Consider the following 22,798-nt stretch of genomic DNA (forward strand, 5'->3'; position numbering starts at 1 on the left):
AGCATACATTCAATCATTTTAGAGGGTTGTTATCCTTAGCAAGCCATGCATTTGAGGTTTGCTTAAGCTGGTAGTCCTAATTATTGAAATCCAGGCTTCCTTTTCATACATATCTTCTAGACGTGACTGCAAATTAATGAGGCTAAGTCCATATACTATACACAATGAACAATGAAGCAGTGAAGACCATGGACCCTTAGAGCCAAATTACCCAAGTTTAAATACCATTTTTGCTATTTACTAAGCAGTATAACCTTGGGCAAGATTACTTAACTTTTCTGTTCCTCAGACTTGTCATCTATAAAATGGTGATAATATTAACATTTCTCTTACAGGGTTATTATTAAGATTAAACAAGATAATGCATATAAAGCACTTAGTACAGTGCTCAGAAAATGTTAACTATAGCCATCATCATCCCTTATGGTCATCCTACAAAAGAAAGATACACCTCTGACCACTAGAACTTGATTTGACAGAAACAGCACAACCGATTCTTAAATTAGTTCTTAGGTATCCACACACTCTCTAATATTGTAAGATTTTTAAACTGGTTGGATATTTAAGCCAATATTTTGTACCTTGCCTCAATATAAGCAAGGCAAAAAAGTAAATTTTGTATCGGATCTTTCCAAGTATCATTGATGCAAAGTTAATGAAGACCAAAATGTCTTATCAAAATGCACTGTAAAATTTCTTTCTTTGTTTTAAGCAAGTGAACTCCTACCTGTCATCTGTATTGCGAAGGGAGGGAAGCCGAAAGCTCGTGTTTCGGTCAAGCTTTGATTGGCTTTTGGTCCTCTTGATGGAGCCTTTCAGGCGCTTGCTGAAGAACCCCTAGAATGAAAAGGCAGAAAGTGATGGGAAGAAGAACCAAAAGGGAACCTTGCTGTCTCCTAACTCATCTGCACTGCCTTTGCAAAAGATACTCAGATTCTTATAATGAAGACCAGAAACAGAATTCAGCTTTAAAATTTTTAATTTGTAAAATACAGCTGCTGGAAACTACCTGATAATGTGATAAAAATTTTTTTCTTCTATGATAATTGGGAGAATTAAACTTTTAAAAAGTTTATTTATTTATTAACATCTTTATTGAAGTATAATTGCTTTACAGTGTTGTGTTAGTTTCTGCTGTATAACAAAGTGAATCAGCTATATGTATACATATATCCCCATATCCCTTCCTTCTTGCGTCTCCCTCCCACCCTCCCTATCCCACCCCTCTAAGTAGTCACAAAGCACCAAGCTGCTTTCCCTGTGCTATGCAGCTGCTTCCTGCTAGCTATCTATTTTACATTTGATGGTGTGTATATGTCAAGAATTAAACTTTTTTTTTTTTTTTGCAGTACGCGGGCCTCTCACTGTTGTGGCCTCTCCAGCTGCAGAGCAAAGGCTCCGGATGCGCAGGCTCAGCGGCCATGGCTCATGGGCCCAGCCGCTCTGTGGCATGTGGGATCCTCCTGGACCGGGGCACGAACCCGCGTCCCCTGCATCAGCAGGCGGACTCTCAACCACTGCGCCACCAGGGAAGCCCCAGAATTAAACTTTTTGATGGCACTTAATTTCTTATTTCTTAAACAGTTTCTATACTAGCTATGGTAAAGAAACTTCTAACTTCTAAGGTAATATGTTGGTGGTCTCAGCAGTGGCAAAATCTGATCTATGTCACCTTGGATATGGTACTTGTGAAGTTAAATTTTAAATGTAGTTTAACTACTTTAAAATGAAACAGGTATGTATCATGTATGAAACCAGTGAAGCACCCAGACTTCAGAAGAACAAAGTGTCTTATAGTTTTTAGCCCTGCTTACCTTCTGCCACTTCCACCAAACTATCTAGAGTGCCTTGAACATCTTCCTAGTCTTAGCACCTGGCAAATAATGGGCAGTCAAAAAAGTTTGTTGAATAGAAGAATAAATGCAAGAATGAATTGGCAATTCTGTTGTTGGCAGATGAAAGGACATCTTATAGAAGTATATCAAAATGTCTTGACAAAAGACTATAATTCAAAGAAAAGTATTTTGATGTATGGAATTGACTCTAATCACCTTGTGATGAATATTAGCTTATAGAAGCTGCGTACAACAAATATTTCCATAAGGAAGGAAAAAAATACTAGGCCAATACCAGCACATCAAATCTGTTATATTCTTTTAGTTACCATTAAAGCCCACTGTTTTGGGGTGAAGACTATATTAATCATGATAAGCTAGGTTATGCTTACCTAATAACCCCACAATCTTACTGGCACAAAATGTACTATGTGTCTATGAGCAGGTCAAATATGACGAGGACCTGGCACTATGCTGTCCTCACTCAGGGATTTAGGCTAAGGGAGTCTCCATCTTTGTGCTTCTATTAGTTGCTGCCTCAGGATAAAGGAAGTGTGGTAAATTTTGTACTTGCTCTTAAAGCTTCATGTCATTAGTGGTCTCATTTTATTGGACAAAAAAGTCACATGACCACACCTAACTTCAACAGGGAAAGAATGTACAATCCTATCACATATCTAGAAAGAGATATTTGGTGAACAGTAGTGTGGACTACCACAGTGTTTTTCCATGCCAAGTAAACACACAAGCACTGCTAGAGAAAAAATGGAAACAAACTTATTTGAATCAGAAGTAGAGCTATTTAGCTGACTAAAGAAAAATGCTTATGTTATTTCTTGTACTTATAGCCCAAAGAATAAGGGTGAAAACTAGAAAATATCACACAGACATAATTCACTAAGCTGATCTTTATTCCCTAGGCTGTTTTTTATTGTAGGTGTATTGAGATTGATTGGAGGGAAAAAAAAACAGGGCTATTTTTAAAAGTACTATATTTCTGGGCTTCCCTGGTGGCACAGTGGTTGAGAGTCCACCTGCCAATGCAGGGGACACGGGTTCGTGCCCCGGTCCGGGAAGATCCCACATGCCACGGAGCGGCTAGGCCCATGAGCCATGGCCACTGAGCCTGCACATCAGGAGCCTGTGCTCTGCAACGGGAGAGGCCACAACAGTGAGAGGCCCACGTACTGGAGAAAAAAAAAAAAAAAAAGAAGTACTATATTTCTTAGAGACAGGCATTTGCCTGATCTCCTGTATAATCTTAGCATCATTAGGGAAAGTCACTGTTATCTGTTCTCTAAGGCAAAGGCTTTATTTACTACTTTCTATGATTCAATCAAGATGAGTCACCACATTTCCTTGTAAATGTAGTCAGCAAACCAGACTTAAATTTATAGAATTCTATTAGGATCATTTATAGTTGGTTCAAAAACCACTGGCCTAAGTTGCGATTCAGCCCAAGGACCGGACCAAACACCATATATAAATACAGTTCTAACACACTACAGTTAAGCAGTTAATTGAAAACGTACTAGTAGATGTTCACTCATATAGTACTTTACCTTCCTGTGGCACTTATTGTATAATACTTCATATTTTAATCCATTTATTTATTAAGTATTTTATGTGTATATGTTATAAAGCATCGTACTAGGTGTTGTAAGGGAAACAAAGATAAAACAAACACAAACTCTGCCCTCAAAGAGCCTGTAGTTTAATATAAGATTAGAAATAAATACAAATATAAATGACACAACATGTATTGGGAAGGTACATGCTCTTAATGCCTGGCATATTTAATCACAAAATAATACTATCATATTTCTTTGAATCTAGGACACCAGTGATTGTAAGTCACACCATTATTTTATGTATACAAAGAAAAAAGCAGCCAATTAAACTATAACACAATGCCTTACCACTTAGAATTTTTATTTTGTATTAAAGAAGTTTTTTAAAGACTTACTTTGGCTGGTTTTGTCATATATCACATAGTGTACACACAAAAAGAATATATACAAAATCAGTTAAGGTATCCCTAATGCATCTTCATTCTTCTGAACTATTTTTTTGACTCAGAGTACCTGTTGTTCATGTTTTTCCACAGAATACCATGATATATTCTTTCTTTCAAAAACGTTGATGACAAATGGCATATGATAAAAGAGTAATTTGAGGGAGACTGGTTCAAGATGGCAGAGTAGAAGGGCATGCTCTCACTCCCTCTTGCGAAAGCACTGGAACCACAGCTAACTGCTGAACAATCATCGACAGAAAGACACTGTAACTGACCAAAATAGATACCCCACATCCAAAGACAAAGGAGAAGCCACAATGAGACGGTGGGAGGGGTGCAATCACAATAAAATCAAATCCCATAACTGCTGGGTCAGTGACTCACAAACTAGAGAATACTTATACCAGAAGTCCACCCACTGGAGTGAAGGTTCTGAGTTGCATGTCAGGCTTCCCAACCTGGGGGTCAGGCAATGGGAGGAAGAATTCCTAGAGAATCAGACTTTGAAGGCTAGCGGAATTCGATTGCAGGATTTCAACAGGACTGGGGGAAACAGAGACTCCACTCTTGGAGGGCACACACAAAGTAGGGTGCGCATCGGGAGCCAGGGGAAGGAGCCATAAGAGACTGAACCAGGCCTACCTGCTGGTGTTGGAGGGTCTCCTGCAGAGGTGGGGGGTGGCTGTGTCTCACTGTGAGGACAAGGACACTGGCAGCAGAAGTTCTGGGAAGTACTCCTTGGCATGAGCCCTCACACAGTCTGCCATTAGCCCCACCAAAGAGCCCGGGTAGGCTCCAGTGTTGGGTCACCTCAGGCCAAACAACCAATGGGGAGGGAACCCAGCCCCACCATCAGGAGACAAGTGGATTAAAGTTTTACTGAGCTCTGCCCACCAGAGGAAGAGCCAGCTCTATCCACCACCAGTCCCTCCCAACAGGAAATATGCATAAGCCTCTTAGAGAGCCTAATCCAACAGAAGGCAGACAGCAGAAGCAAGAAGAATTACAATCCTGCAGCCTGTGGAACAAAAACCACATTCACAGAAAGATAGACAAGACGAAAAGGCAGAGGGCTATGTACCAGAGGAAGGAACAAGATAAAACCCCAGGAAAAAAACTAAATGAAGTGGAGATAGGCAACTTTCCAGAAAAAGAATTCAGAATAAAGGTAGTGAAAATGATCCAGGACCTCAGAAAAAGAATGGAGGGAAAGATTGAGAAGGTGCAAGAAATGTTTAACAAAGACCTAGAAGAATTAAAGAACAAAGAAACAGAGATGAACAATACAATAATTGAAATGAAGACTACACTAGAAGGAATCAATAGCAGAATAATGGAGGCAGAAGAACAGATGAGTGACCTGGAAGACAGAATGGTGGGATTCACTGCTGCGGAACAGAATAAACAGAAAAGAATGAAAAGAAATGAAGACAGCGTAAGAGACCTCTGGGACAACATTAAACACAACAACATTCGCATTATAGGGGTCCCAGAAGGAGAAGAGAGAGAGAAAGGACCCGAGAAAATATTTGAAGAGATTGTAGGTGAAAACGTCCCTAACATGGGAAAGGAAATAGCCACCCAAGTCCAGGAAGCGCAGCGAGTCCCATACAGGATAAACCCAAGGAGAAACATGCTGAGAAACATAGTAATCAAACTGGTAAAAATTAAAGACAAAGAAAAATTATTGAAAGCAGCAAGGGAAAAATGACAAATAACATACAAGGAAACTCCCATAAGGTTAACAGCTGATTTCTCAGCAGAAAATCTACAAGCCAGAAGGAAGTGGCATGACATATTTAAAGTGATGAAAAGGAAGAAACTACAACCAAGGTTACTCTACCTGGCAAGGATCTCATTCAGATTCGATGGAGAAATCAAAAGCTTTACAGACAAGCAAAAGATAAGAGAATTCAGCACCACCAAACCAGCTCTACAACAAATGCTAAAGGAATTTCTCTAAGTGGGAAACACAAGAGGAGAAAAGGACCTACAAAAACAAACCCAAAACAATTAAGAAAATGGTCATAGGAACATACATCTTGATAATTACCTTATAGGTGAATGGATTAAGTGCTCCAACCAAAAGACACAGGCTTGCTGAATGGATACAAAAACAACACCCATATATATGCTGTCTACAAGAGACCCGCTTCAGACCTAGGAACACATATAGACTGAAAGTGAGGGGTTGGAAAAAGATAGTCCGTGCAAATGGAAATCAAAAGAAAGCTGGAGTAGCAATACTCATATAAGATAAAATAGATTTTAAAATAAAGAATGTTACAAGAGACAAGGAAGGACACTACATAATGATCAAGGGATCAATCCAAGAAGAAGATATAACAATTATAAATATATATGCACCCAACATAGGAGCACCTCAATACATAAGGTAACTGCTAACAGCTGTAAAAGAGGAAATCGACAGCAACACAATAGTGGGGGACTTTAACACCTCACTTACACCAATGGACAGATCATCCAAAATGAAAATAAATAAGGAAACAGAAGCTTTAAATGACACAACAGACCAGATAGATTTAGTTGATATTTATAGGACATTCCATCCAAAACCAGCAGATTACACTTTCTTCTCAAATGCACATGGAACATTCTTCAAGATAGATCACATCTTGGGTCACAAATCAAGCCTCAGTAAATTTAAGAAAATTGAAATCATATCAAGCATCTTTTCTGACCACAACGTTATGAGATTCGAAATGAATTACAGGGAAAAAAACCGTAAAAAACACAAACACATGGAGGCTAAACAATATGTTACTAAATAACCAAGAGATCATTGAAGAAATTAAAGAGGAAATAAAAAAATACCTAGAGACACATGACAATGAAAACACAATGACCCAAAACCTATGGGATGCAGCAAAAGCAGTTCTAAGAGGGAAGTTTATAGCTATACAAGCCTACCTCAAGAAACAAGAACAATCTCAAATAAACAATCTAACCTTACGCCTAAAGGGACTACAGAAAGAAGAACAAACAAAACCCAAAGTTAGCAGAAGGAAAGAAATCATAAAGATCAGAGCAGAAACAAATGAAACAGAAACAAAGAAAACAATAGCAAAGATCAATAAAACTAAAAGCTGGTTCTTTGAGAAGATAAACAAAATTGATAAACCATTAGTCAGGCTCATCAAGAAAAAGAGGGAGAGGACTCAAATCAATAAAACTAGAAATGAAAAAGGAGAAGTTACAACAGACACCACAGGAATACAAAGCATCCTAAGAGACTACTACAAACAACTCTATGCCAATAAAAGGGACAACCTGGAAGAAATGGACAAGTTCTTAGAAAGGTATAACCTTCAAAGACTGAGCCAGGAAGAAATAGAAAATATGAACAGACCACTCACAAGTAATGATATTGAAACTGGGATTAAAAATCTTCCAACAAACAAAAGTCCAGGACCAGATGGCTTCACAGGTGAATTTTATCAAACATTTAGACACGAGCTAACACCCATCTTTCTCAAACTCTTCCAAAAAATTGCAGAGGAAGGAACACTCACAAACTCATTCTACTAGGCCACCGTCACCCTGGTACCAAAACCAGAGAAAGATACTACAAAAAGAGAAAATTACAGACCAATATCACTGATGAATATAGATGCAAAAATCCTCAACAAAATACTAGCCAACCGAATCCAAAAACACATTAAAAGGATCATACACCACGACCAAGTGGGATTTATCCCAGGGATGCAAGGATTCTTCAATATATGCAAATCAATCAATGTGATACACCATATTAACAAATTGAAGAGGAAAAACCATATGATCATCTCAATAGATGCAGAAAAAGCTTTTGACAAAATTCAACACTCAGGACTTCCCTGGTGGCCCAGGGGTTGGGAGTCCGCCTGCCAATGCAGGGGAGGCGGGTTCGGGCCCTGGTCCGGGAGGATCCCACATGCCGCGGAGCAACTGGGACCGTGTGCCACAACTACTCAGCCTGTGCTCTGGAGCCCATGAGCCACAATTACTGAGCCTGTGCTCTAGAACCCATGAGCCACAGCTGCTGAGCCTGCGTGCCGCAGCTACTGAAGCCCATGCGCTTAGAGCCCATGCTCTGAAGCGGGAGAGGCCACTGCAGTGAGAAGCCTGTGCACCACAATGAAGACCCAACACAGCCAAAAACAAATAAATAAAATTAAAAAAAAAATTCAACACCCATTTATGATAAAAACTTTCCAGACAGTGGGCATAGAGGGAAACTACCTCAACATAATAAAGGCCATATACGACAAACCCACAGCAAACATCATTCTCAATAATAAAAAACTGAAAGCATTTCCTCTAAGATCAGGAACAAGACAAGGATGTCCACTCTCACCACTATTATTTAACATAGTTTTGGAAGTCCTAGCTATGAGAATCAGAGAAGAAAAAGAAATACAAATTGGAAAAGAAGAAGTAAAACTGTCACTTCTGCAGATGACATGATACTATACATAGAGAATCCTACAGATGCCACCAGAAAACTACTAGAGGTAATCAATGAATTTGGTAAAGTTTCAGGATACAAAATTAATGCACAGAAATCTCTTGCATTCCTATACACTAACGATGAAAAATCTGAAGGAGAAATTAAGGAAACACTCCCATTTACCATTGCAACAAAAAGAATAAAATACCTAGGAATAAACCTACCTAGGGAGACAAAAGACCTGTATGCAGAAAACTGAGACACTGATGAAAGATATTAAAGAGGATACAAACAGATGGAGAGATATACCATGTTTTTGGATTGGAAGAATCAATATTGTGAAAATGACTATACTACCCAAAGCAATCTACAGATTCACTGCAATCCCTATCAAATTACCAATGGCATTTTTTACAGAACTAGAACAAAAAGTCTTAAAATTGTATGGAGACACAAAAGACCCCGAATAGCCAAACAGTCTTGAGGGAAAAAAAAAGAGCTGGAGGAATCAGGCTCCCAGACTTCAGAGTATCCTACAAAGCTACAGTAATCAAGACAATATGGTACTGGCACAAAAACAGAAATATAGATCAATGGAACAGGATAGAAAGCCCAGAGATAAACCCACGCACCTGTGGTCAAGTAACCTATGACAAAGGAGGCAAGGATATACAATGGAGAAAAGACAGTCTCTTCAATCAGTGGTGCTGGGAAAACTGGACAGCTACATGTAAAAGAATGAAATTAGAACACTCCCTAACACCATACACAAAAATAAACTCAAAATGGATTCGAGACCTAAATGTAAGACCAGACACTATAAAACTCTTAGAGGAAAACATAGGAAGAACACTCTTTGACATAAATCACAGCAAGATCTTTTTTGACCCACCTCCTAGAGTAGTGGAAATAAAAACAAAAATAAACAAATGGGACCTAATGAAACTTACAAGTTTTTGCACAGCAAAGGAAACTACAAACAAGATGAAAAGACAACCCTCAGAATGGGAGAAAATATTTGCAAACAAATCAACTGACAAAGGATTAATCTCCAAAATATATTAACAGCTCATGCCGCTCAATATTAAAAAAACAAACAACCCAATCCAAAAATGGGCAGAAGACCTAAATAGACATTTCCCCAAAGAAGACATACAGATGGCCAAGAAGCACATGAAAAGCTGCTCAACATCACTAACTATTAGAGAAATGCAAATCAAAACTACAATGAGGTATCACCTCACACCAGTTAGAATGGGCATCATCAGAAAATCTACAAACAACAAATGCTGGAGAGGGTGTGGAGAAAAGGGAACCCTCTTGCACTGTTGATGGGAATGTAAATTGATACAGCCACTCTGGAGAACAGTATGGAGGTTCCTTAAAAAAGTAAAAATAGAATTAGCATATTACCCAGCAATCTCACTACTGGGCATATACCCAGAGAAAACCATAACTCAAAAAGACACATGCACCCCAGTGTTCACTGCAGTAGTATTTACAATAGCCAGGTCATGGAAGCAAACTAAATGCCCATTGGCAGATGAATGGATAAAGATGTGGTACATATATACAGTGGAATATTATTCAGCCATAAAAAGGAACAAAATTGGGTCATACAGACGTGGATGGATCTGAAGACTGTCATACAGAGTGAAGTAAGTCAGAAAGAGAAAAACAAATATCGTATATTAATGCATATATGTGGAACTTAGAAAAATGGTACAGGTGAACTGGTTTGCAGGGCAGAAATTGAGACACAGATGCAGAGAACAAACGTATGGACACCAAGGGGGGAAAGTGGCAGGGGGAGGGTGGTGGTGTGATGAATTGGGCAATTGGGACGGACATATATACACCAATATGTATAAAATGGCTAACTAATAAGAACCTGCTCTATAAAAAAAATAAATTCAATTTTTATTGGGGGAAAAAAAAGAGTAATCTACAGAGATGTTAAAATGTGAAAAAATGTGCATTTTAGAATTGATGAAACATGGTATTATTTTAGAGAGGTACATAGGAAATTATTTCAGGAGTTCATCAAAACAAAGGGAAATTGTATGGAAGAAGTGGTATATGCTAGGTCCAAAGGGTAGACATGATTTGCATTTGGGGCTGTTGAGTAGCAAAGGTATTGTATGGAGCATAGCATGAAAAACGTCATGGAGGTAAAAATACACATGGTATACACTAAGTAGATTTAGTTTGGTGGGTAAATGATTAGTAGTAGTGAAAAATAAGATTGGAAAGGTGATTTGTCCAGCTATTCACGTATAATTATTGTTCTCTTTGGCCCTTAAACTTTTTTTTTTTTTTTTTTTGCGGTACGCGGGCCTCTCACTGCCGTGGCCTCTCCCGTTGCAGAGCACAGGCTCCGGACGTGCAGGCTCAGCAGCCATGGCTCACGGGTCCAGCCACTCCACGGCATGTGGGATCCTCCCGGACCAGGGCACGAACCTGCGTCCCCTGCATCGGCAGGCAGACTCTCAACCACTGCGCCACCAGGGAACCCCGGCCCTTAAACTTTTGAGGAAAGGTATAATGCTATATCTATCTTAACATCGACCACAGAGTCTAAAGCTTAATAAGTGCTCAGTAAATAACTCAGAAGTATATACATAAAATTATGGTTGTTTAAGGAATATAGATAAGGGAAAGTGTAAGACTGCCCTAAGTGGTCAGTGATATTTCATGGAGGTAGTAGAATCTACTACAAAATTCTGTTTTCATTTCCTTGATATAACTGAAACATGGTTTTCACCCGAGAAGACTGTTTAGCTTACAGCCCTATTTGACAGACGTTTTCCATTCTCCCTACCCAATATTTAATGGTACCAGAAAGAGGAGCTGGGATTTTCCTACCTTATTACGACTGCTTCCAAACCTTTATTCCATAAAATAATGGTTTGGAGTAAAGCATATTCTTTGAGGTTCATACGACCTTGATTTAATACCCTTTATCACACTCTTTGCTGTTCTCATGTATTAATCTCTCTTTCACTTTCCTTTATTCATTAAGGACTTTAGCTCCCAGCTTGCAATATTTCTCTGTCTTTCAGCTCCTAACACCATGGTAGTAAATAACTGCGTAGTGATCCATCTAATATGCTAGCTTCACAATTCCTTAACTCCAATAACTTAACCTCCTCTCCAGCCACTCACTCCTAGAACCACGCCCTAGATATTATCATTATTCAGATCCCTCACCTCAGGCACCTTAGACAGTCATACTCTTCTTTCTGACTCTTCTTCCTGACCAGGTATGTCTTTCTCCAAATACATCGACTCTCCAACCTCATAGAAACTGCTAGTCTCTTGACAACCCCATTTTTCTCTGTGACCCTGCTTTTCTCTCTATTCAACCAAGACTCCCGGACCAATTATCTGAAGCTATTCAATCACCAATAAATAACCTCTGTTCCCTTAATGATCAGCTATCCAAAATCAAAACTGAATCAATGTTTAAAATCTGGTCTCATGGGCTTCCCTGGTGGCGCAGTGGTTGAGAGTCCGCCTGCCGATGCAGGGGACACGGGTTCGTGCCCCGGTCCCGGAAGATCCCACATGCCTCGGAGCGGCTGGGCCGGTGAGCCACGGCCGCTGAGCCTGTGTGCCCGGAGCCTGTGCTCCGCAAACGGGAGAGGCCACAACAGTGAGAGGCCCGCGTACCGCAAAAAAAAAAAAAAAATCTGGTCCCATGATCAGGCTGTCCTGGAAGATCACATAGCTGAATGGGCTGATGCCACTAAATATTCACTATATCCAAGCTTGGCTTGGCTTTTACTATGCCTCTGCCTCGACCAACCATGCACTGAGCCTTCCAGCAACATTATTCCCTCTGGGAAGCCTCAGAGTGTATGGTATGCCCTCTTTCCCACAGGCCCCTTCGGAGCAATTCCTTACATACAGGTCAGTATGCTCTGTACCATGAAGAGCCCTGGCTATAGCTGAGTGGACTGGGGTAGATACTTGACCTAAAGGTACCTAAAAGAGTGGTCCTGGTAAGAGTTCTCCCTGTAGAGTACGGTATTATCTGGTAGCTACTAACTGCTCTAGCCGACCCCTGACCATTCCCTGCTTCATGCTTTACACGCCAGCAAATCTAAAAGCCTCCAATTCTCTACAGTCATCATGAATCTATGCTACTGTTCATATTCCCTCCCTTTTCCCTGGTTAAGTTATCCTTTCAGACTCAGCTCAGGCATGATCTCTTCTAAGCTGTCTATTTTGGCATGTCCTGACCTTGCTCTAGATTAGGTGCCCCTCCTATGTGCTTCCAAGAATCTATAAATAGAGCCAGCCTTACATTTAGCACACTGCATACCCACTGATGTGTCAACAGACTTCCCTGCTAAACTCTGAACTCCACAGGACAGGGACTAAACAATTTTTGCATCCCCAAGGCAGGGCTGATATCTGGCATTTAGTGGGGGCTCAATATATGTTTGTAGAACTGAAATAAAATAGGCAGTGAAATGAATAAAAGCCATCATGGTGTTTCTGCTACAACTGCTACCACGGAAAGAATAGGGAACTCAAGCAGGAAGTGTGGCTTCAAATCCTGGCTCCAATTTCTCCTAGCTGAATGACCTTGGACAAGTCATAGCTTCTCAGTTTCAGATTGCTTATCTGTAAAATGAGGATTAAAAAATCCTCTTCCTAAGGCCATCCCAAAGAATAAGATAACTGAATGCAAAGGTAGTTTTAAAATAATGGAAAATGGGTACCTATAAGTATTAATTGAATATAAATCTAGGATGAGAGACTACTAAACAGGCTAGGTGAAATCATGAGTCTTTCCTCCTAGAAACTACCACAACAAAGGAAGGGAAGGAAACTAGAAATAAATTCCACAGTATTTGGGATTTGGGGCTATTTTCTGTGATGTATGTGATGTTCTGTGATGTATGCCAGTGCCTATGAATGATACTTGGTATATCCTAAATGTTCAATAAACATTTGTTGGCTGAATGACGGCTTCCTGGCTATCAAGCACTTGCCAGGTGCTTTCCAATATGTGATACCATTTAATCCATGTAACAACTCCACAAAGCAGGTATTCAGTAACTTGCTTTAGGTAACACAGTTAATAGGCAAGGAGTTAGAATTTAAACCCAGTATATTGCTAGTCTTAAAAAGTTTCATTTGTGCATATATTTATTTGCCAGATACTTGAGGCACTTGAGATAATCAGTGAACAAACAAAAATCTTTGCTTTCATTAACCTTATATACCAGTGGAAGGAGATAGACAATAAAGAAAGAACAAAATAAGTTAGCAGAAGACAAGCACTGTAGAAAAACAGAGCTGTGTAAAGAGGGTTGGGAATACAAAGTGGTCATGGTAGACCTTATGGGGAAGGATTATATTCAGTAAAGAAGAGGAGGTGAGTTAGCCTTGAGTTAGCAGATACTGGAAGGGAAAAGCAGTCTAGGCAACAGGACTAGGCTCAGCAAAGGCTTTAAGGCAAAAGTATGCCTAGTGTGATCAAGAAAGAGCCAAGAAGTCAGTGTGGCTGGAATGGAGAAAGCAGTAGGAAGGGTTGTGGGAAATGAGGTCAGAGAGGTAGCAGGCTGGTGTTAGTCCCGGTACTGGGGTAGGGGATACAGTGTGCAGATCCTGTAGGCCACTGTAAGGACCTCACCTTTTACTCTGACTTCTAAGGAAATCAACAATGAGAGACAAGACCATTCCAAGCAGTCATAAATAAATAAGCATTTGCTTTTCTGAGAGAAATATTTTTACCTATGAAAATTTAATGTAATTTTGAGCAAGAATGCACAATATATGAAGAGTTCATTTTCTTCATCAACTATATATCAATAGCAGAGATACAGAGAAGCTATCTGACTTTTCCCAAGTCACACAGCTGCTAACTCGCAAAGTAAAACTTCAAGTTCAGGCAGTCTGACTCTGGAACGCTTGCTTTTTAACCATCATACTGTACTAATTCTCCACATTCTAATTTCTCTTCAAATGCTCTAGGCACTATAATATAATGCATTTCCCCCATGTGTACTACACTTAATTTCTACATACATCTTATAGAATTATATACCACAAAGAGGCAAAAATGCAGTATAACATTTAAAAAATATGAGAGAAAAAAGGAAAACCAAAAAAACCACTAATGTGACATGTGACTAGAAAAATTTGCTCCTAAGGCTCCTATCTCTATAATTAAACTAGAGTAAAATTGAAATCCTTTTGAGATTACTTTTATATGTAACTGATTCTGTGGTCACTGAGAAGAAAAACCCAAATATAAAATTTAAAAATAGATGGATGCCAATTAGGAAAATGTTTCTCTTTCACAAAAAGTTATGATATCTATGTCTTATGTTAATTTGAAGGGTAAATGATGCTCCTATAAATGTACCCTAAAAATCCTGTATCATAAATGGAAACAAAGAAGACCACAAAGAAACTTGATTTCACCCTTCTGATACCAACCTAATCTGAAAGAACACAAATAAAACCCTCCAAACAAATCCTACTTCATACAATTCTCCTTTGGATTGCTGTTGCTACCATCTACAATTCTTAAAAATAATAAAAAGTGTATCATTTTAAACAACTATATCGTCATAGCAATTGATACAACTAAAATGACTTACTTTAAGTAGTTGGTACTATTTTTGGTCAAAATAAGGCTTAAAATTAGCAACTGCCAGTGAAAGAGAAAAAGCCAAATGGTGTCTTTCTCTAGAGCCTGGTAAATGTTAAGATAACAATAAAAGTTGTTCACCACCTGCAAATTGGTGTAACCCCTGAAGGCTGAACTTGGCTATCAGGGCATGATTGGTAACTGAAATAAAACTGCTGCTATGCAACTACTCTCAGAAGCCTCAGTGGTGGTAATCAGAGACACTGACTTGCCAGCATCCTAGTGCTGCTGCTGTTCCCTTAAGACATGGAGAAGAGGCAGAGAAACATGTCATTACCTTTCACACAAAAACACAGTGATGTGCAACAGAACCCTGCTTTAATCCTGTTTGAGACTTTTCCATATCAGTGACCACACATGGGATTAAACAATTTTAGGTGATTAAGTAATTTTAATAGCAATTCCTTAAAATGTTATATGACTCACACTAAGAAAATGTCACCTTGTCAACTAGAAAGAACCCAGGTGAGAATTGTTTTTATTCTTGCTTTTTAAGTTATAGTTTAATTACTAACTTAATCTGTGTATTTTGCATATTTTAGCAGTTCATATTATTATGAATTGTAATTACCTGAGAAGGGCTGTGCCATATATAAATTATTCCCTCCCTTGTTTTCTTAATATAACTTAGGAACTTATAGATGTTTGATAAATGCTGACTAAAATCTAATTGTAGAAAACAAGGAAAAAGAAAAAGGAAGGGTAACCGAAAATGTCAAACTCTACTTTTCAGTTATCATATTTTACTTAGTTTATCTTCCAGTTATTGGAAGTCTAAACAGAAGGGGAAACTCTAGGTAACAAGAATAATAACAAAACCACAAACAGTTACAAAGTGCTTTATAGTTAATAATCAGTTTCAATGTGAGTAATTTCTCCTCTAGTGGGGCTTTTTGATTTTGGTTTTTTTGTTTTGTTTATGTTTGTCTGCAAATTTAAGCATCACAGGGGAAAAGAAGAGGTTCTATCATAAATTACAGTTGTTTTTCTAGCCCAGAGCTGATGAATCAGACTCTTTGCTATGAAGCAGTGATCTCCATTTTAAGAAGCATCCAATGATTCTTTTGTTAAATGAAGTGAAACTTTTATTATGAAACTCTTAAACATACAAAAGCACATAAGTTAATACAGTAAACATATACCCGTTAATCAGATCTAAACAATGCTAACATATTGATATTATTAGGTTATATTAAAATATAAAAGTAAAATATGTATATATATGATATAACATATGTTATACTTGTTATATATAACATCATAATATAACTTACTGATATGCTGATTTACTAGGGGACCAAACAGATGATATTAAGCACACCTCTTCTATCCCTAATGATATTCTTTGTCTTAAAGATTCATTTTCACTTGATAGAACACTGTTATGCCAGATTTCCTTTGATTATTTTCTTGTTAAAATTTTTTAAACTTTTTGTTTTCAACTTTTATATATTATGTTTAAAATATATCTTTTCTATTAAAAAATTAGGTTCATCGGGCTTCCCTGGTGGCACAGTGGTTGAGAGTCCGCCTGCCGATGCAGGGGACACGGGTTTGTGCCCCAGTCCGGGAAGATCCCACATGCCGCGGAGCGGCTAGGCCCGTGAGCCATGGCTGCTGAGCTTGAGCGTCCGGAGTGAGAGGCCCGCGTATGGCAAAAAAAAAAAAAAAAAAAAATTAGGTTCATTGAAGTATACTTTATAAAAGGAAAAATCCACTATTTTTCCTTTTCTATTTTAGGTGTATAGCTTGATGAGTTTTGACAAACTTATACTACCACAATTGAGATATAGAACATTTCTATCACTCAAAAAATTTATTCGTGGGGCTTCCCTGGTGGAGCAGTGGTTAAGAATCCGCCTGCCAATGCAGGGGACACGGGTTTGAGCCCTGGTCTGGGAAGATCCCACATGCCGTGGAGCAACTAAGCCCGTGCACCACAACTACTGAGCCTGCGCTCTAGAGCCCATGAGCCACAACTACTGAGCCTGCGTGCCACAACTACTGAAGCCCGTGCACCACAAATACTGAAGCCCACATGCCTAGAGCCTGTGCTCTGCAACAAGAGAAGACAACTCAATGAGAAGCCTGCACACCACAACAAAGAATAGCCCCTGCTCACTGCAACTAGAGAAAGCCCGTGCACAGCAACGAAGACCCAATGCAGCCAAAAATAAATAAATGAAAAAAAATTTACTCATGCCCCTTTATAGTCAATCCCTTCCTCCTCCCTCAGCCCCTAGAAACCACTAATCTGATTCCATATAAATGGAATTATGCAGTAGGGAATCTTCTTTCACTTAGCATACTGTTTTTGAAATTTATCCATGTTGGTGCATGTATCAGTAGTTGGTTCCTTTTTATTCCACTGTATGGATGTACCAAAATTGGTTTATCCATTCCCAACTGATGGACTTTTGGGATGTTTCCAGTTTGTATCTATTAAGAATAAATCTGCTAAAAATTTTTGTGAACAAGTCTGTACTTTTAACATGAGTTAAAAGCCTAGTTGGAAATTCACAAAGGAATAGCAGGAAAGAAATGGCAACTAACATTAAGATGTTAATGAGGGTGAGTGGGGGAGGGATCTTGAGAAGGGAAGGAATCTCTGATATTTTTTCCTTTATATTTGGAAAAATAGTACAGAGAGTTTTCCTTTGCCCAGCTTTGTCTAACATTAACATCGTATGTAACCATAGTATAATTATGAAAACTAGGAATGAACATAGGTACCATACTTGATACAGGCTGGGACCTGGGACCTGGGACCCTTTGCTGTAGTGCTTGCACCTGGACAAACGTCTCCTCCAGCAACAAAATACAAAGGAACTAAAAATAATTGTGTACATGCGAAGTTGGGGAAAATTATGAACAAGATACAAAAAGACCAAAAACCCAAGTGCCACTTCTGAGGAGCTGGGAGCAAAAGCGCCCTGCACACGGCACCACCAAAGGAGCGGGCAGACCACCTAAGCCACCCCTCCAGCCCGACCCAAACCCTGTACCCACTCCTACCCTCATCCCATATAAGGAATCAGCTCGCCTCCCCCTAGGGAGCGAGCAAGGGAACCTGTTGTTTGTTTTCGCTCCCTCCTGCTGCAGAAGGGGCCCCAGTAAACCACTGCCTGAATTTCTTGTCTGGCCTCTTATCAATTTCTATTAATTAAGGAGGCCAAGAACCCTGGTGGGTAACATACTGACTGAAATTACAGACTTAATTCTAATTTCACCAGTTTTATCACTGGCAGTTTTCTATTGCTACTGTAACAAATTACCAAAAACATGGTGGCTTAAACAGTACAAATTTATTATCTTATAGTTCTGTAGGTCAGAAGTCCAACACAGGTCTCATCTGGCTAAAATCAAGGTGTCAGCAGGGCTGTATTCCTTTCTGAAGGCTCTATGGAATAATGCGTTCTTTGCCTTTTCCAGCTTCTAAAGGCCACTCACATTCCTTGGCTCATGGTTCCCTTCCTCCATCTTCAAAGCCAGTAATATTGCATCTCTCTGAAAGGTTCTCAATTTCTAAGGTCTCATGTGACTAGAATGAACCCACCTGGATAATCTAGGATATTCTTCCCACCTTGAGGTCTTTAGCCTTAATCACATCTGCAACAGTCTCTTTTGCTATGTATGACTACATATTTATAGATTCTGCATATTAGGATGTGTACATCTTTGTTTTTTTGTTTTTTTGCAGTACGTGGGCCTCTCACTACTGTGGCCTCTCCCGTTGTGGAGCACAGGCTCTGGACGTGCAGCCTCAGCGGCCATGGCTCACGGGCCCAGCCGCTCCGCGGCATGTGGGATCTTCCCGGACCGGGGCACGAACCCGTGTCCCCTACATCGGCAGGCGGACTCTCAACCACTGCGCCACCAGGGAAGCCCAGGATGTGTACATCTTTGAAAGGCCATTACTCTACCTTGCATACGTAGTTGATGTAGCTAATTTCTTATGAGTAGGCATTTAGGTTGTTTCCAGTATTTTGCAGTTACAAACAATGCTGCAAGGAATACCTTGTATGTATGTATTTTCATACTGATGGAGGTTGTATTTTGAAGGTAGACAGCTAAAAGTGGGATTGCTGGGTGGAAAGGTAAACACATGCGTAGCTTTGCCAAAATCCCCTCTAGAAAGGCTGTACCAGTTTGCATTCCCATCAACAATGTATGAGTGTCTGTTTCCCATAACCTTGCCAACTTAATTTGTCGTAGTCTATAGTTTTTCCTAGCCTAAAAGGTGAGGTAGTATCTCTATGTTGTTTTAATTTGCATTTCTCTGATTATAAGTGAGTATGAACATTGTTTTTATACGTTCAGAACAATTTTTATAGTTTTTGAGCATTACCTATTCATATCTTTTTTCCAATTTTTCTATTGGGTTTTTGGTCATTTATCCTTCATTTTTAAATAACACTTTATATGTTATGAATATTTTCTCCCAGTCGGTCGTTTTCTAATTTAAAAAAATTTATTTATTTATGGCTGCATTGGGTCTTTGTTGTTGGGTCTTCATTGCTGCGCATGGACTTTCTCTAGTTGTGGCGAGTGGGGGCTACTCTTCGTTTCAGGGTTGTTTTTTAACTTTTTTAAAAAAAATTATTTACTTATGGCTGCATTGGGTCTTTGTTGCTGCGCACGGGCTTTCTCTAGTTGCGGCGAGCAGGGGCTACTCTTCGTTGCAGTGCATGGGCTTCTCACTGCGGTGGCTTCTCTTGTTGCAGAGCTCAGACTAGCTGCGCGGGCTTCAGTAGTTGTGGCACGTGGGCTCTAGAGCACAGGCTCAGTAGTTGTGGCGCACGGGCTTAGTTGCTCCGTGGCATGTGGGATCTTCCCAGACCAGGGCTTGAACCGTGTCCCCTGCATTGGCAGGCAGATCTCAACCACTGCGCCACCAGGGAAGTCCCTGTTTTTTAACTTTGTTATGATGTTTTTTGCCATGCACTTAAAAAAAATTTTTTTTTTGCCTCTGGCTTTTCAGTAACCATTCATTACAGAAGAATATTTTTTAGGGTTAAAGAGGCATTCCTCTGTTTTCTTCTAGTAGTTGTATTGTTTATTTATTTATTTATTACACTTAGATCCCTAATCCATTTGGAGTTTATGCTTGTGTAAGGTAGCAGATACACCTTACATCTAATTTTATCTTTTTTTCCAAATGGCCACTCAGTTGTCCCTACGCTATTTATTTTGAATACCAAATATTATTTATTTTGAATACCAATGGTTCTGAAAACCATTCTTGATTTCTCTAATAGGAGCTAGTCTCTCACTTCTGATTACCTAAGATGTTTTGTTTATACTACTGTTTTTCTCTGTTTTGACCAATAATTAGTGCTATTCCTATTTTATATCCCTTACTGAGTCTTAACTCCTAAAGGCAAACATTACTGAGCTCATCTTTGTATTTCTTCAATGCTTAGCACACAATGGGCTACTTAATATATATTTGCTAAATGCTAATAATGATTAACCTGAATTATTAAGAAAATTCCAATTCACTCAAGAAAGTAGGGGAAATATCTAATACATCTGAAGGAAAAAAACCCTCAACATTATTAAAATAAAACCAAATCTGGTGTTTAAAGAGGAAAAATTTAGTATCTGAAATATGCACTTCTGTAGACCACCTTAGTTCCTGCTAATGAGGTATATGTTGATTTTCTTATGACTAGAAGAGACTGCTGATCTTACTCAAGTTCACAGAGTGTGATTATTAAGGAAGATGGCTTTAAGGGATAAAATAATGAGAAATGAAGGGTCAAAACTAAGAAAGATAACACTCCCCCTAAGTGAGGTCTATTAGTCTATTGGGTAGTCTCCCAGAGGTTATCATGGAAGCCTGAAAAAGTATCATATAATGTGAAAGACGTTTTTTCATTGTCAGGGGAGATGAACTAGATGAATTTAATTGAAATTTTCTAGCTCTCATTTCTAGGACTCTAAGAATAACAGCATCATAGATGAAGGGGAGCTTTGGAGCCTATTAGTTGTTTAAAAAAATAAAATTCTTCCTGCCTCTGGTGAAACAAAATGTGCCTAAAACCCGTATTATGGAATTGGTGGTGAGCAAAAGGTACAAGTAAAACAACATAATTACTCTTTACTAATGCCTATCAGGGTAGGCTTTTATTTATTTATTTTTAAAGTATAGAATAAAGTGGGGGAAGGCAGGGAGAAATGTACAATGGAAAAGATTTTACTAGGCATATTTATATAACTTCTAGAGGCTTTTCCTAACTGTACTCCTTTCTAATGCTGCAAAGATTTTTTTCCATTATGAATTTAGGCCCCCAAATATTAATAAATTGGTTCTTAGTACATGATACCTTTTAATCTGCAAACCTGGAAGGATCTTAAAATATTTGTGTGGTATTTCATTATCATAAAAAAGGCACCATAGGCCTTAGAAGAGGTCAAACAATTTGCTCTTGGTCACACAAGGGAGATGCTAGCTGAACATACATTAAAAAATATGGTTCTTACCACTCTTTTCCCTGTTCTGTGTCCAAATTCTTAAATGCTAATAACATGAAGTCTTTTACTGATACTCTGGCATAATTAAAAATGCAGGTGACACTGGCCCTAGATCACATGGGCAGAAGAGTGTAAAGCCTTTTTCAAGTGCAGGTAGCTGATTTTAATGGAGAAGTTCTCCTGAGTGACAGTGATGGTCTCACTGACTGCATAAGATATGAGCCCACATAGCCAAGGACAGATATCAGGTTTTGACCTTCACTTCTGCCAGAGGTAGTATCTTTTTTTTTTCATTTAACTTTTAAAAGGCTGAGAGAAGACCACATTACTACACCTCCAATTATTCTCTGAGTGAGAAGCAAACTAAGATAGTCCCCATGAGTCATTCTTTCTACCATTAATCTAATAGGGCTGCAGTGAAAGAAAATTATTTCTTTCTACTAACTGTATTCCACCCTTAATTCTATTTTACTTAACAGATTAATGTACAATCTTTTTTTAAAAATCCAGTATACAATGATGAAAAATACTAATGATGAAAAATCTGAAAGTGAAATCAAGGAAACACTCCCATTTACCATTGCAACAAAAAGAATAAAATATCTAGGAATAAACCTACCTAAGGAGACAAAAGACCTGTATGCAGAAAATTATAAGACACTGATGAAAGAAATTAAAGATGATACAAATAGATGGAGAGATGTACCATGTTCTTGGATTGGAAGAATCAACATTGTGAAAATGACTCTACTACCCAAAGCAATCTACAGATTCAATGCAATCCCTATCAAAATACCACTGGCATTTTTCACAGAACTAGAACAAAAAATTTCACAATTTGTATGGAAACACAAAAGACCCCGAATAGCCAAAGCAATCTTGAGAACGAAAAATGGAGCTGGAGGAATCAGGCTCCCTGACCTCAGACTATACTACAAAGCTGCAGTAATCAAGACAGTATGGTACTGGCACAAAAACAGAAAGATAGATCAATGGAACAGGATAGAAAGCCCAGAGAGAAACCCACGCACATATGGTCACCTTATCTTTGATAAAGGAGGCAGGAATGTACAGTGGAGAAAGGACAGTCTCTTCAATAAGTGGTGTTGGGAAAACTGGACAGGGACATGTAAAAGTATGAGATTAGATCACTCCCTAACACCATACACAAAAATAAGCTCAAAATGGATTAAAGACCTAAATGTAAGGCCAGACACTATCAAACTCTTAGAGGACAACATAGGCAGAACACTCTATGACATAAATCACAGCAAGATCCTTTTTGACCCACCTCCTAGAGAAATGGAAATAAAGACAAAAATAAACACATGGGACCTAATGAAACTTCA

At 38.9% G+C, this 22,798-nt stretch overlaps 1 protein-coding gene across 3 annotated transcripts in view; it reads right to left on the minus strand.

Annotated features, from left to right (window-relative positions):
- The window catches only part of RASAL2 (RAS protein activator like 2), a gene marked incomplete at its 5' end in the record, with an annotated part of 369,286 nt that overhangs the window by 53,816 nt on the left and 292,672 nt on the right, over positions 1-22,798 (minus strand). For all 3 annotated transcript variants that reach the window (XM_079696332.1, XM_079696331.1, XM_079696330.1), the window contains one exon: positions 728-837. In XM_079696332.1, the coding sequence (XP_079552458.1) occupies positions 728-837 (110 nt within the window). The remainder of the gene's footprint in view (positions 1-727; positions 838-22,798) is intronic.

Source organism: Hyperoodon ampullatus (assembly GCF_949752795.1).
Source record: "Hyperoodon ampullatus genome assembly, chromosome: 2".
Lineage (NCBI taxonomy): Eukaryota > Metazoa > Chordata > Mammalia > Artiodactyla > Ziphiidae > Hyperoodon > Hyperoodon ampullatus.